The 15,188-nt window shown below is 48.4% G+C and overlaps 7 protein-coding genes across 7 annotated transcripts; 4 read left to right on the top strand and 3 right to left on the bottom strand.

Annotated features, from left to right (window-relative positions):
• Positions 1-424: 424 nt before the first annotated feature.
• Positions 425-1,423, top strand: N7533_009685 (uncharacterized protein; the record flags this gene model as incomplete). The annotated part of the gene is made up of 2 exons (XM_057106335.1): positions 425-628; positions 692-1,423. The coding sequence occupies 2 exons, from the start codon at positions 425-427 to the stop codon at positions 1,421-1,423; spliced, it is 936 nt and encodes a 311-aa protein (XP_056957784.1).
• A 271-nt stretch (positions 1,424-1,694) lies between these two features.
• Positions 1,695-2,399, bottom strand: N7533_009684 (uncharacterized protein; the record flags this gene model as incomplete). The annotated part of the gene is made up of 1 exon (XM_057106334.1): positions 1,695-2,399. The coding sequence occupies one exon, from the start codon at positions 2,397-2,399 to the stop codon at positions 1,695-1,697; it is 705 nt and encodes a 234-aa protein (XP_056957783.1).
• Positions 2,400-3,428: 1,029 nt separating this feature from the next.
• N7533_009683 (uncharacterized protein) lies at positions 3,429-3,850 on the bottom strand (the record flags this gene model as incomplete). Its single annotated transcript, XM_057106333.1, has 2 exons — positions 3,429-3,680; positions 3,737-3,850. The coding sequence occupies 2 exons, from the start codon at positions 3,848-3,850 to the stop codon at positions 3,429-3,431; spliced, it is 366 nt and encodes a 121-aa protein (XP_056957782.1).
• Positions 3,851-5,139: 1,289 nt separating this feature from the next.
• Positions 5,140-6,959, top strand: N7533_009682 (Ygr210 GTPase family protein; the record flags this gene model as incomplete). The annotated part of the gene is made up of 10 exons (XM_057106332.1): positions 5,140-5,175; positions 5,228-5,285; positions 5,349-5,358; positions 5,504-5,803; positions 5,864-5,895; positions 5,955-6,166; positions 6,222-6,427; positions 6,486-6,665; positions 6,716-6,836; positions 6,933-6,959. The coding sequence occupies 10 exons, from the start codon at positions 5,140-5,142 to the stop codon at positions 6,957-6,959; spliced, it is 1,182 nt and encodes a 393-aa protein (XP_056957781.1).
• A 188-nt stretch (positions 6,960-7,147) lies between these two features.
• On the bottom strand, positions 7,148-7,613 carry N7533_009681 (uncharacterized protein; the record flags this gene model as incomplete). The annotated part of the gene is made up of 2 exons (XM_057106331.1): positions 7,148-7,159; positions 7,224-7,613. The coding sequence occupies 2 exons, from the start codon at positions 7,611-7,613 to the stop codon at positions 7,148-7,150; spliced, it is 402 nt and encodes a 133-aa protein (XP_056957780.1).
• A 540-nt stretch (positions 7,614-8,153) lies between these two features.
• N7533_009680 (SET domain-containing protein) lies at positions 8,154-9,872 on the top strand (the record flags this gene model as incomplete). The annotated part of the gene is made up of 4 exons (XM_057106330.1): positions 8,154-8,444; positions 8,499-9,016; positions 9,116-9,698; positions 9,789-9,872. 4 exons carry the CDS (start codon positions 8,154-8,156, stop codon positions 9,870-9,872), a joined length of 1,476 nt encoding a protein of 491 aa, XP_056957779.1.
• Positions 9,873-11,868: 1,996 nt separating this feature from the next.
• facB (C6 transcription factor FacB/Cat8) lies at positions 11,869-14,746 on the top strand (the record flags this gene model as incomplete). Its single annotated transcript, XM_057106329.1, has 5 exons — positions 11,869-12,370; positions 12,429-12,739; positions 12,788-13,068; positions 13,119-13,476; positions 13,529-14,746. 5 exons carry the CDS (start codon positions 11,869-11,871, stop codon positions 14,744-14,746), a joined length of 2,670 nt encoding a protein of 889 aa, XP_056957778.1.
• Positions 14,747-15,188: the final 442 nt, after the last annotated feature.

Here is a 15,188-nt window from a genome sequence, read left to right as displayed (position 1 = left end):
ACAAGGGGAGGAGAATTTCTCCATACATACCGCACCAACGAATGAGATCAAAAATGGCCAATTAGAAGGAGATAGACTCGGAAAACCCAACTCGGCGGGTTCATCTATCTTTTGCCTTGCCCCTTCTAGATTTTAGACTTAGTTTTCTCCCTCGAATTGTTGGTGTTTGGTAGGTTGTACGCGGTATCTTTCTCATCCAGAGAGCTTAGTGGCCCTTGCTGAGGGGCGGCCCCCGGTCTCCCCTGCTGCCCTACCCCAAACAGTCAATTATAAGAAACCGCCGCCCCGTGGATTGTGAGCTCTCTCTTTCCTTTCTACTTTCTTTCATGCATATTTCATACATATCATGCGTCACCCGACATTCGTTCCATAATCAATTTATTCTCTCCTTAATACTATAATCGGTACTATATTGGCGCCGAAGATGATCGCCCTCTGTCCTCGCGCCTGGGCCGTGACTGTGCTTCTTTTGACAATCGTACATCCGGCCATATCTCGTCCTATACAATTATCGCCATGGGCGGAGAGTCACGACATTAGTGATTCAAATATACAAGACACGCGAATACCCTACGATGAAGGGAGAAGTCTTTCGTCTCTCGAGTCAGCACAGGCCAAATTTAAATTGGTCAGTTTCGCATCTTTTCTTGTCCATCGTTAGAAGATCCGACTATTCTAATACTCTACAAAGTCGAACTCAGTCAACAGTGACCCAGCCATTGAGGGCGAAGAACTTGACAACTCATATACTCCGGGTGACGATGTTCCCACCAAACCAGTTGTATCAGTCCTGATCCCAGTTTCACCCAACTCGATCAACCTAGACCAAGTCTACGGCAAGGACGATCAAATTAGACATGATCCAATCAATGTGGTCGAAGTGACGAGCAAGAAATACGGCCAAATGCTGGGCCGCCCGAAAACACCATATGATGCGATTCATAGTTACGAGTCGGAATTCTACTCGGCTTCGACACCGAGATATTCGTCCGGTCACTACATTTCGTTTCTCTCTTATCGTGTTTCCATCCCTCTTTTGAAACTATTTCCCGCATCTTTCCCAGCATACCCGCTCCCGGGTATTTTTACCACAGTTGTGGTTCTTCTCGCCTTGGTGTGGGTTGCGATTTTGACAATCGGGCTGGTCGAGTTTGGGAACTATTTGTGGAACAGTCGTGATGAGGTGGGTGAGGCAGGGCAGAACACAGTTCAAGATGGATTTGGGGATGATAATGAAGAGCATGAACTTGCTGAACGTGGAGAATTGTCGAAACTACCTCTACATTCGGTTGGATTTCCTATGCCAGTGGCAGAGAGTCCCGATGACGAGGGCTCACTTTTGATCTCAGGCAGCTTGGACACAGAATTGGATTCGAGGTCTGATGATCATGGAGTATCTGGAGTCATTGCTTATCCAGGTTAGCTAAGCGATGAAATACTCAAGTGTAGCGATGAAATACTCAAGTGTAGCGATGAAATACTCAAGTGTTCATATGCTACTTGAAGACCAAAAAACCTTTAATCAAGAAGTTATAATTGTTTCGAAATTGTGTAGATCTATTGTACAGCATGTAAATCCAGACACTCATCATCCGTCGTGTGCCCAGCTCCAGGCATGGGCTAGCTAGATTAACAAAACGCTTGCTAGCTCAAGTAAATTCAAGAAAGCAAAGAGGGAAAAGCAATCCCATTTTCTAAGCGCGCTGGTCCCGCTCCAGAGCTTCGAAGGAGGTCGGGTTACCAACGTGCTCCTGACGAGGAACGCCAGCACTCAGCGCACTGGTGGCGGTAGTTTGCTGGAACTTGTTGATAGCAGCGCGGCCAGGGTCATCACTGGTACCGATATCAGAGTTGAAGCTGGCATTATTCGCGGTAGAGGAGTCGAAGTCGCCCTCATGGATGTTTCGGCCATCAGGCTTCTGATGCTGATAACCATCCGTCACATCAGCGATGTATGAAGGAGCCTGGCCGCCATTATACTGGCTGCTTCCGCTAGCAGTAGTCTGATCTGCCAGACCCATCTGTTGCTTAGCAGCGGTCGGGCCACCAACGTAACCAGACTGTGAGAGGTGGGCACCGGGGAAATCACCCTGGCCGCCAAGAGCTTCAGGGTACTTCTCCTGGCGCTCACGGTCGTCACGAAGACCGCCAACAGAGGCAGAGGGAAGTTCGGTAGCTCCAGAAGTGTTGGTGTTCTTCAAAGAGGACTTGGTATAGGATGCGGGTTCGGCACCACGGTTCTCGGAGAAAGCACCACCCTTGCGAACGGACTCAGCAGCGAGGGAATCAGTGGGGACAGGGCCCGAAGGCTCCTCGATTGGCTGTTGAGAGGCAAGAGGGTCGGTGGTGACCTTAGTGCTTCGGGTGCCGTGAGGAAGAGGAGTTCCCTGAAGATCCATATTGAATGTGTACGAAGTGGGAGGTGAGAAGAAGTGTGTTCGTTAATGAAGAGTGACGAGAAGACTAGTCGTGAAATAGATGGAATCAAAATTAAGTAGAATTAAATCTAGCGACGCGACAGCAGATCTAAATAGTCATAGATCCAGACCACTTAGCAACATATGAGCACATACCTACAGACCAATTAATTAATAAGCGACATTCTCGTGGCAGGAAGAGCTTGATATCACGATAAGTGATGTCAGGCTTACGATTCCTTCATGGCCATCAACAGAACCCAAGATGGTCTTCATCCTACGGCAGCTGTAAAATCAATGAGTCTTGCGATTGAGACGATCTTATTGGCGGGTTCTCGAAATCGGATCAAGCGGCTAGCGGAACTGCTACGTCTGTGTGGGGGCCCTGTCCATCAATTTTGCGAGAAATTCGTTGTCAAAGAGGAGCCAGGACTCCACATGCTTAATGCATCGTGGACCCATGAGTACATGGGACTTCCAGAGTCTGGAGTTGAAACTGGGCAGATATCAGAATTGCATTGGCGGTTGACGTCAGGGCTACATAACCACTACAAATTGCCACCATTCCCGCATAGGCAATCTTCTCACTACATTGCAAACGAACACTCTTTCTAAACTCAATGATTGATACCCAGGTAGTTTTACATCATCGCAGGTCATACTGTATATAGATTCACAGCTTGCTGCAGTTGCAATTGTTGGCACGGGCCGGTTGGAAGTCTGATCATTAAACGAGCAGGAAAAGTAAATCTATAATTTACATACAATTGAATACCGTGAGGAAGAGCATTTGAAATTACATAAATTACTTGTTACTAAATAAATGTGAATTTTTAATTCCAAGGTTCATTCGCTCGTGATTGAGTGCAGGTCATTGAATAGTACAAAAATGACTATCGTACATGTATGGAGACAGGGTTCCGTCACCCACTATCGATCAATATCATTCAACTGGTCAGATTCCCAACAATGGACTTTTCAGACCATTTTAATATCCTTTATATCTCAGCTTTATTGAGGTGCGGTGTTCTTGTGCAGCTCGGCCCCATCCACGCGAACGCTGCTGGTGGCTGTAGATGGCCCACGCAAGGCGTCATCGGCACCGTTGGAGATAGGACCTTCAAGACGACCGGAGCCCACATTGACGGTTCGCTGATCGGAGGAGTTCCAGTCACTTGCAACTGGAGGGTCCTCTGGCAGAGGCAAGTTGGCCTTGGTCTCGTCGATCTGCTTCGATTTGTTGGTGTTTTGGTCGATGATAGACTAGGATACAGAGTATTAATGATGGAAAGTTCACTTTGGGGATGACGACTTCTCACCTTCATTTGGGAGACATCAGAATCAGCGGGGGTCTTTCCGCCGTGCTGCTGAGAGACACGAGACTCGGCCTTGCGCAAGTCTTGGCGGGTGGTGTGGTAGGTCTGCTCAGACATTCTGGGAGTATGAAAATAATTATTTCGTGATAAAGTAGAAAATATTTTCAAGTTTGAATTCTCTAGAATCGCGAAGAGACTTATTACTCTTATAGTATTTCTATAGATTGCTTATGGTATGCAATGTGATAGGGATGACGTTTGCCCTTATGACGACATATCGGTAGTCCAGACCATGGATATCTACAACAGATGCATTGGAATACCCAACCTTGGGCAAGTCTCCACAAAACAAGTCTAAACTCGATATGTAGTCCGGGCCTATTCTGAAATGCCTGCAGAATTTGGCTCAATCCCTCATCTTCTAACCCCACAAGTTGTGACCAAGATTTCATCCTTCTTCGCTGCAATTGTCACGAATACTAATCAGGCAATGAAATCATAGATATGTAACCTACTACCTACCTACTACTAGTAGTAGCCAACTTATGTCTTTTCAAGTTCCAAGATTTGCCCTGGAATAGTCGATGTAGGTAGTAGCATAACATGATGAAGCCCACGCTTTCAATTTTCGAGTTATTACTCATACATACAGTCCGATTCACCGGAAAATTATATGAATTAGCCGAAGTTGATCACTTCAAGGCAGGGAGTAATAGAAATAGAGGTGTGAGACCTCGGACATCCCATGTCTCAACTAGACACACTGCCTCGTCCAGTATGAGACAATTTTACTTGACAGTAGATACACCTTGGACATATGTGAGCTTATGCGCGAATATGGTCTAAATTTTGATCTTGTACTACTTCAAACAATCGTTTGAAATTCTATCTGATCCATTCCTGAATCAATTGAGGATGAAGCCGATCGGCTAATAGTGGCCCTGTAGTAGTGGTTTAAGTTACAGTAACTTCTTGTTCGAATAATGGGATGCTTCTCCTTCGACTTACATGCTAACAATTGACTCTTAAGTTGTGTACTACAGGCTGTCGGCGACCAAATGGGGAGGCGGTGGGTCTTCTGCCGGTCCCTTATGTGTGCAATGTTTGCACTGTCTGGCCTGGGGCTATCTCCAAATACCTGGCTGTAGGTGTGATCTAATTGGCAAATTGGCATACCTATAGACTTCCATATCTTAGCGCCGATGAAAGAAAAAAAATGAAGCCGATTAGGATCTAGGCTGCCGTGGATATCCCCTGTACCTAGTAGCTACCGCCTTCTACTTCGGAGTGGCAGAAAATGATTCTTATCGCGACTCCGAAGTCTTCATTTCGCTTGGCTTGTGCAAGCAGTCAAGAGGTTGTCTTTGTTTGTCTTTAGGTTCCTACGCCGGTCGGAATATCTCAAAATGCCTCGTGATCCGTTAATTGGCCTAGTCGGCAAGGTTTGTCGTCCCATCCCCAAATCGTGACCCCGCTAACCATGGAGGGGCACAGCCGTCGAGTGGGAAATCTACAACATTGAACAGTTTGACCGATGCTACTTCAAAAGTTGGTAAGTACATGCTCGTTGCGGTATTAATATGATCTGCGCGACTAATTCCAATTTGTCTCCTAGGCAACTTCCCGTATGTGCACCTTCTATTGCTTGACCTAGGACGAGCACCCGGCTTATCGAACGAACCTTGCGCTAACGATTGACGCTCGGCAGCTTCACGACCATTGATCCCCAGCGAGCCATTGGATACCTGCAGATCGACTGCCCTGTCAAAGACATGGCATTTCCGATCGCTGTCAACCAAACTACGGCGCATGCCACGAAGGACGACGCTCCGTTCCGATTGAATTGCTAGATGTCGCGGGACTTGTTCCTGGAGCGCATCAAGGTCGCGGATTGGGCAACAAATTCTTAGATGATTTGCGTCATGCGGATGCGCTGATTCACGTGGTGGATGTTAGCGGTACCACCGATGCAGAAGGCAAGGCTACTCGGGGATACGACCCCTCTGTGGATATTGAGTGGTTGTACTCCGAGATCGTGCGCTGGGTCCTGGGTAATTTGATGGAGAAATGGTGAGTCTGGAGCCATGAAAGAATCGCATCAGAAATGGATGTTCTAACGGCTAGTTTTAGGGGATCAATCAAGCGGAGACACGTCGCGACGAGTCAGTACAATGCTTTTATGGAATATGCCTCATGCCTCAATTACTAACACCATATATAGAGGCCAACCCTGTCGACACATTACAAGGTCAATTTTCAGGATACGGAAGTACCCACTCCGTTGTCGCTCGTTGTTTAGACAAGCTTGCTATGAAGGAACCTCTCGAGCATTGGTCTGATGAGACTGTGGAACTTGTGGTTAAGACGTTTATCAACGAGAAATTCCCAACAGTATATGCCTTGAACAAAATTGATCACCCGGATGCTGATAAGGTGCGCTTTCTTGTTGCATACTCTTGAGATCTTCCCGTGCTAACCGGAACCACAGAACGTAAGCAAGATCGCCAAGATGCAAGATCCCCACAGCATCGTGCTTTGCTCGGCCATATCAGAAGTATTCCTCAGACGGTTAGCAAAACAACAATATGTCAAATACGTTGAGGGGAGTGAGTTTGTAGACACGCGGGAAGATTTGATCGAGATGGGCGAACCAGATGGTGGAGGTCTGAAAGAGATGGACGAAAAATTGAAAACGTGAGTTCGCAAATCCTATGGCAGATAAGACTCCCTGCTAACCAATTCGTCAAAAAAGCCGGGTGGAGAACCTGAAAGATATGGTGTTGTACCGATTCGGATCAACCGGAGTCGTGCAATGTCTCTCTCGTGCCGCTGAGCTGCTGGGTCTTGTACCGATTTTCCCCGTGCGAAACCTCCAGACCTTCAGCTCCGGATCGGGATCAGCAGTATTCCGTGATTGCGTTCTAGTCAAGAAGTACGTGGTGCGACTTTCTTTCTTTCCTAGCATTGACTAACAATAAGCAGAAACAGTACAGTGGGTGATGTAGCCCGAAAGGTCATGGGAGATGTGCCTATCTCGTATATTGAAGGAGTCGGTGGTACTCGGGTATCAGAAGACGACATTGTCGCTGTTGGGAAACACGATGTAAGTTGATTGCTGGTTTCTGTATCAAAAGATCAAACGAAAGATCAAACGAAAGATCAAACGAAAATATTGATACTAATCACCATTTCCTCGCAGATCCTATCATTCAAGGTCGGTCGGTGAAGCAATGATATACATATTCATGAAATACAACAATTTTAAGGCACGAGAATGCGCTTCGGCAATACGGCACTGAATCCGCCGGTATTTCAAGACAAAGTAGATCGCAGTACCGCTCCAGCACTTTTCGTGGGTGCCAGTGGTAATGCAGCTCATTCAACTTGAAGACCCAAGAGACATAAATTTGGCAACTAACCACCCTTCTGGGACAACGAATTGGGTCAATACTTTGACAATATGTTTTGTCAGGCAAGAGAAGGTACTAACCCGAGCTCGTTCGTCATTCATTCCGATAATGGGCTCTGGTGCAGCAGGGTACTCTCTTTTGGCCTTTGCAGCCTGCTTTCTACCGCCTCTCTCTGTTGTCGCTCCAGACTTTGAGTCATCTGCGATCCATTGGTTGGCCTCTCTCTCCTTCAACCCGGATGCGACTGCTGCTGCTCCTGGATCCCTCGTGTCTCCCTTCTTCGCCCGCTTGACAGAGTCTTCCTTGACATCGTCACTTCGTCCACTAGACTGTGAGTAGCTGTGAGATGGGGCGTATGACCAAGTGTTATTTGGTGATGCCTTCAAGTTCCAACTAGAACGAGTCTGTACCGGTAGGATACAGGGTAGGCGATTGCCGGTGTGATAGTATAAGTTCCGAAGTCGCAGCATTGTGGATTGAATATTTTTCAGGTTCATTCGGCACTACTACTAGTGCTAGTAGTAAGAGGGTATTAAACGTGCTCAATGTATTCTAACAGAGATATGAATTTCAATCTTCAATTGAAGTTTGGAATGCATCTAAAGCTGAATTTGTGACTGGTTGATGACAAGCTTGGGTTATGACGTCAGATACTGTAATGTCGAGAGCGGCATCTCAAGTGGAAAACCAAGATCAAGATTGAAGAACCAAAAGCAAGGACTTTGAAGATTAGTAATTATGAGTCTAATTGAGAATTTGAAATTCTTTCCAAGGGTTCGATACGAGCTTGGAGCACCGATATGCCGAGTCCTAATTAGGCTTAGCGTTGGGCACCTGTCGTGCCTCCGCAAGCGCGCCAATGTGAACACCGCGAAGGATACTATGTTCAAGTCGTCGTTGTCAAAGGCCAACGTGTCATCGAAGACAAAGTCTTGTTCAAATATATCTCTCTATCGAGGCCGTACATCTGACAACGAAAACCCCCATCGAATTCCTCCCTCTTTGACGCGATGAGGCGGGAATATCTTCCGCTTCAGTCCCTCTCAGCCTGGGCCAGACTTAATGGGATAATCACGAATGGCGTTGCTTTTCAGAATATGAGCTCCACAGAGAGTGATACTGACAAAGGAAATGCGATCGTGGCAACAGAAGAAATCTCTAGTCATGAATCCGATTCTCTTCCACAGGTCCTCCTTCAAGTCCCACAAGACCTGGTTTTATCGTTGGAAACGGTGCAGGACTATTCAAAATCTGATCAAGACTTTCGGGAAGTGCTTGAGGCTTGCGGTGGATTTGGAAGGGTCTGTTTTGTCTTCCACATACGATTAGGTGCAGCATTGACTAACAATCAACAGACAACCAGAGGGGCAATCATGTTATTTCTTCTGGTTCAAATCACACACTCCAGCCCCGACACAAAGCGCCAGGTGGGGATGTCTAGCCCATGGTCTGAGTATATCAAATTCTTCCCACCGGCATTCCCACTGCCTACATGCTATAGTGACGAGGAACAGCAATTGCTGAAGGGAACATCGCTCGCTGCGGTCGTCGAGGCCAAGCTTTCCTCACTCGAGTTTGAATTCGCGCGTTTACGCCAGTGCACGGAGAACATTTCATGGTGTCGAGAAGTTTGGTGGGAGGAGGGAACGGGTAGCTTAACTCACGATGATTGGAAATATGTTGACGCTGCCTATCGGTCGCGAATGGTAGACTTGCCGGGCAGTGGACATGCAATGGTTCCCTGTGTCGACATGGCCAATCATGTCTCTGGATCAGATGTGCGGGCGCTGTATGATGCAGACTCCGAGGGCAATGCAATTTTGCAGCTGCGTTGGGGTAAGACCATGCGTCCGGGAGAAGAGGTGACAATATCGTGAGTGCTTCTACATTGACACCCGTCTGGATATACTATGCTGTTCTGCTTTCAGTTGCATAACATGGAGCGTTCCTGACATGACTGGCTCTATTCTAGTTACGGCGATGAAAAACCCGCATCTGAGATGATCTTCTCCTATGGCTTCCTTGAAAGCGACAGGGCCGAAGAGAACCAAGTGCTCTTGGACATGCATGCACCAGATGATGACCCCTTAGAATTTGCCAAAAACTTCATGTGTTCCGAGACGCCAGGAATCCGGCTGTCGTTAGTCTCTGATGCTGAATCATCGAGCCATGTATCATGGGACAGTCCCCTCGTCTGGTTGGCCTGTGTAAACGAAGAAGACGGTCTTCACATTAAACAGAACCAGACCCATGATGGAGCGGCAGAGTTGGAAACTACCTGGAAGGAAGAGACCCTCACGTCCCCTCATCACCTCCGGGAATTTCTCGCCGCTGATCCATCTTGGGATATCTTTCAACTTCGAGCTGTTGTGTTACTGCTGGAGAAACTAGAGACCCAGCTTGCTCATGCCAGGAAAATAGACGAGGTTTTGGAAAATATGAACGAGGCAATGCTCCAGACACTTTTCCGCCCTGAGATCTTCAGTTTGATATCTCAATTGAGGAAGGTTGAAGGAGCGCTGCTCGAAAAAGCCGTCCTAGATCTGGAGAAACAGGTGAGTGAACTACTTGGCACATTTCCAAACCTCCTCTGACGCAACAGTACTACTCTTCGTTGAATGTTACCCGCTAACTGCCAGATATAGAAAACCGAATTGATGAATTCGGAAACGGTCCTAAACTATCTATCCCAACAGTCTCAAACGGAGGAGGTCGAAGACTTTTCATGACATAACCATGAACACAGAGCCAACATAGACGAGAGACGAGAGAGCATCACAGAGACGATCCCCCGCAAGATCTCTTCCCAGGAAGCTAGACCCCCCCTCCTTCAATAGCGTTCATCTAGTTCAAACACTATTCAATACGGAAGACACGCCACTAGGACAAGTTTGAGTGAGAACAAGGCCCAGATAAAACGAGGTCTTTGCCAATGAGGTGAGGCTAAATGACGCTATGACGTGAGCCATGAATTCGTCGGGCTTTTCCCAATACATAGTCATAGTCGGTGGGGCCTGGAGAGGATGATCTACGGAGGCTACCTCAGGGTGGGAGGGCTTCACCCCAGCTTCATTTGCGGAGTCTCCAGAGATGCCAACCCTTGCCAACTCTAGCCAACATTCAGCGCGGGGTTGACCCAGGAAACTTTGGAGGTTCATTCGATTTCATTCGCACGCTGAAAGCAGCGCATGGATACACGTATGTAGAACCGGCTCGGTCGTGACTCCTTATGACCAAGGTTCCTTGAGAGCTTGAATGATCTCGGGTGAAACATCGGCAGTGAGAAGCGAACGGAATAGGAAACAGTAAATATATTTGCCTCCAACCTTGGAAGGTTGCTGGACCCTGCAGCAACGTGAAGAAAGGAGGGAAACCCGGCAGCGGCGGAGGGGCCAGTGGAGTTCGATCAGCATCAACCGTGGTTCTGGGAGTCTCGCACTTCTCTCGGTCAAAACTCGCTGTGGCAATCCTTGGAAACCATCAAAATTCCCAGTCTAGATCTCTGGAAAACCTCCTAATCGATCCACAGTCATTGGTGCCCGGGTTCCCCAGCTTCCCAGTACCCCGGTGCTATCGCCATCTGGGAGTGTTAGATCCTCCATGGGGATTTCACGCATGAAACATGATCGGATGATGATCTTGAACACGAACGGCGGGTGCACGCCACAATACGCCATGCCACCTTTTAGGCTTACAGAGTACAATGCGACTAACAACCGCTCGCGTTAGTGCCGATTATCGGGAATAGAGGGGTCTGTGACAAGGCCACACAAGGTGCCGCGTGTGACACGGAGCTCCGTCTCTAGATCATCCGTTCCCCTTTTTCGAGTTGCGCACGGCGTCATGTTCCTATGCTGGACCACATCTGGGAGGCAACATGTTCAGATGAATATGAATTGCACTGAACCATGGAGCGACGCCGATCGGATGCCCGTGGGTTTTCGTACACACGAGCCCATCTGGGACCGGGGAGGATTTTCGGATGCGGCAGCGCTAGATGGGCTATGCGGATCCGAGAGACTCCGGGGGGGTGACTAGTAATTTACCTTTACGGATGACGAGGGGTTTCGATTTATTTCGCGCTATTCTCGTCTGGCTAGTTGATGCATATGGTACCCCGGTGACCACATCGCGGAGGATCAGGATCATATGTAGCCAAGCCGCGAGGATGTGGAGTCTGGGGGACCTCGGGAGATCTATCATGAACATTGCTAGAGATCTGGAGAAGCAGATGGCTAGTCCAGGGCATGGACTCCGTACTCCGTATATTAGACAGATGAGAATACGGGGTAGACAGTCCCAGTGGACGGTAGATGGAACCGGTCGATCACATCCGAAGCCCAATACCACACCCGCACTCATACCGATGAGGAAATGCTACGAAAAAAAGGAGACATTTAACCTTTGCGTTTACGGAGATTGCCCCCACTACGGAGCAGGCGAATCCTGACACTTGTACCTCACTGGATTGGGCGGTTCGGCGGGTCAGCATCGTCTTTCTCCACGCTAACTGACTCAGCCGTGAATCCCCCCCCCCTCTCCTTCTCTATTATTCTATCCTTCAGTCCCTTTGAGGCAAATCTCGATTCTTCACCTCCTATCCCTACCCGTCTTCTTCGTTGAATTCGAAGTTCCTATCCTACGTCCATCTCATCGCGACACCCGTCCGAACACTCAGCCAATAACTCTACCGCGGCGGCCGATGTGCCCGCCTACCCACACACAATGCCTGGTATCCTGCCCATGAAAGTGATCAAGGTCGGTGGCACCGGTACCACAAGTCGAATCGCCCAAGCCTGTGACCGATGCCGAAGCAAGAAAATCCGCTGCGACGGCGTGCGTCCCTGCTGTACACAATGCGCCAACGTCGGTTTCGAATGTCGAACGAGCGATAAATTGAGCCGCAGGGCTTTCCCTCGTGGTTACACCGAGTCTCTGGAGGAGCGTGTGCGAGCCCTGGAAACAGAAGTCAAGGATTTGAAGGATTTACTGGACGAGAAGGACGAGAAAATCGACGTGCTGTCCAGAATACATTCTTTTTCGTCTCCATCACAGAGAGCTGTCTCGGCTCGTTCGCCGACAACGTCAGGGTCAGCATCAGCGCCTACACCGAATAAATCGCCTAGTCTAGATGCCTCAGAGGGTGTTGTTCATGTCGCACGAACAACAGCACAGTTATCTCCCGAGAATCCCTATACGGCCCTCTCTAGTACACACGGCTTTGCTGGTATGTTGAAGTCTTCTCCGATAGTGTCGGAACGAGACCAAGATCTAATATGAAATAGATGTGTTTACAAATAAGCTTGTCAGCCAAGAAAAGGCGACATCCAAGATTCCCACTCAGGCACTAACGAAACTGTCGCCTCCGGTGTCTCGGGGTTCTTCGGAAGCTGTCAGAACTCCCCCACGGTTATTATCTGATCAGCTCATCAATATTTTCTTCCAAGAATGGGCACCGCTTTACCCAGTTGTGCACAGGCCGACTATTCTTAGAGCTTATGAGCAATATTTGAACAATCCCGACTCTTTGAAACAGGATCTGCCTGGCCTGACTCAGCTAAATCTGATTTTCGGAATCGCGGCTCTCTCATCCAATGTAAGTCCTGCAAATCTGCACTAAGTGAGAAATGCTAAACAATCATAGTCGAGAAATACTCAAGACCCTACTTTCTTCGAAGAGAACTGGACGAGTACCCTCGATACGTTCATCGGCGAATCATCTCTTGGTGCTCTGCAATGTTTCGTTCTGGCTCAAATGTATTGCATGACAAAGGGTGACTACAAGAGTCTCCTTCGCTATCGTGCTCTGGCTGTGGACATCTGCCACCAACTGGGACTTTACGAGTCCCAGGAGAACTTGACATCAAACCGACTCGAAACCGAAACTCGAAAGAAGGTATTCTGGTGCCAATATGTGTTGGATCGGTATGCATGCGTCTTCAATAATAGCCCTTGATTCTTGCTGACAATGATAGATTTTCTTCTGCTTTGACTGGCATGCCCATTCTATTGCGCGAGGCCGATATCCAGACCGAGTATCCTGTTGATGTGGATGATGAGAATGTGACAGAATCTGGATTCCTGCCAACCCTCCCTGGCGAATCTACTCGTCTCTCGAGCGCTCTAGCGCTTTTTAACGTGTCGCGTATTCTCACAAAAGTCTTGGAAGACATATACCCATCACGATCTAGCTACGACATGTATATGTCAAAGATGCGCGCCGTATCAGGACAACTGGATCAATGGCTCAAGATGCTGCCTGCACATCTCCGCCTCGAGTTCTCTCAAGATAAGCCTAGCACCAACGTCACCAGCAGCAGGTCTCCCCTATTGGTTAGTACCTACCTAGCTTCAAATTCCTTTTTTTTTTTCTTGATGCTAACAGCCTCCTAAGTCGCTCGTTTACTATTTTATCCGATCGTTGATCCACCGCCCTGCTGTCTGCTTCGCAGATGAGAATTTGCGCTCCCCGTCAATTTTGGCCATGGCCGATTCTTCGAAGCATATCATCCAAATTCTGCAGTTGCTGGATGAGCGACGACTTTGCCTCTCTGTCAGCATCAACCGAAAGGAATTAGTGTTCGTTTCTGGACTAGGACTGTTATGGCAAACACTCAGCCTGAAGCGGGACAGCAAGCTGCTGAAAGACAGCCAGAAGCTTCTCGCTAATGTTGTAGAGCAACTCGAGCAGGAATCACCTGTGGCTGCCTCGGAATTCACTTCGCTTGCTAGTACCTTGGTATTCCTCGACACGAAAAAGCGAGAAGCCGCGCAACCTGGCAAGCCTTCTCAAGAAATGGTAGCACCGACCCAAAAACCGTCCCGGTCACCGAAGAAACAGCTCCAATATTTGAAGTCTCGTCTTACATCGAATGGAAACCGTGAGGAATCTCCTAAGCAAACTGCTTCTCGTCGAAACACTATTTCTGGTGCTAGCCCTCCGCTCGGGGCCCAATCCCTTCGATCTCCGAGCTGGACCAGTCTCCCTCCTCAGCAAGATCACTTCCCCTCTCAATACCCCGTTGATCACGGACGTGCCTCTTTGGATCTCGGGTCGGATCCGCGGCTTACATCCTCGACTATGGGCTATGATTACCAACGGGCAATGTCAACTTCAACCGCATCGGATATTACTAGTACCACGAATGGCGCCATTACCATGGCGGACTGGGAATACGTGCTAAGCGACATGGATCGCGGGTATTCCAATATCTTCACGGGTATCTACGGAGGAAGAGAGTGCGGCGAAGATCCGGGCCCATTTGCCTCAATCACGGCAGAGTATGCGCAAAAGCAGAATGACGGCACTCTGTCGGTCCCACAGCCAGTGACGGACATGCATGACCTGTCTCCGAAGGCATGGTCCTCGAGCAGCGGCGATTTCGCCCCGTGTCAGGACCATGTTGCGCAGAGTGTTTTGAGCTATTCTGGCGAGAGCATTGGAAGTGCCGAGGATGCAAATCCACCTCACTTTGGCGATGTCCCGGCACATCCGGATGACCTCGGTCTAATTGACCCCTTCCAAGCTATTTCCATGCCAGTTGAGGGCGAACTTGATGAATTTTCCTTGATCAATGGCTGGGATCGACGGCTGGCCGTCTGATTGTTTAGGTTGCCTTGAAATTGAGTCGTTCTCTTAGCTGAGAGCGGGATGATATTCTTTTTTGCGATATGATGATACCTTGGTGGCGTTTCGATGTGTTCTTTTGGTTGGATTTGGAGTTGGATTCTATCTTTTTTCAAAGTTCTTTGGACATATATCACTTGAAATAGTATTTGAAATGCACGTTTCCTAATCTTGATGACCGTATTTATCTCACTGGCACTTACATGACCCCTTCCCCTGGACTCACTCCTAGCCGCAGCGTCACAACCTCGAAGACAGTTTTGATCAATCAATGATTCCAGTAGTCACCCAAACATTTCAGGTTCATCCCTGGAAACTATCTCCAGGCGACTTAGAATAGTGGAACGCGTCGGGAAGCCACATATGTCAGTCACTACGTCGGCCGAAACAGCGGATTGGGGCGAAGTACTACCATCGA

This window comes from Penicillium manginii (genome assembly GCF_028828005.1).
Source record: "Penicillium manginii strain IBT 31320 chromosome Unknown utg000006l:1.0-4164085.0:1.0-4166146.0, whole genome shotgun sequence".
In the NCBI taxonomy this organism is placed as follows: domain Eukaryota; kingdom Fungi; phylum Ascomycota; class Eurotiomycetes; order Eurotiales; family Aspergillaceae; genus Penicillium; species Penicillium manginii.
This window is presented reverse-complemented; position numbering and strand designations above follow the sequence as displayed.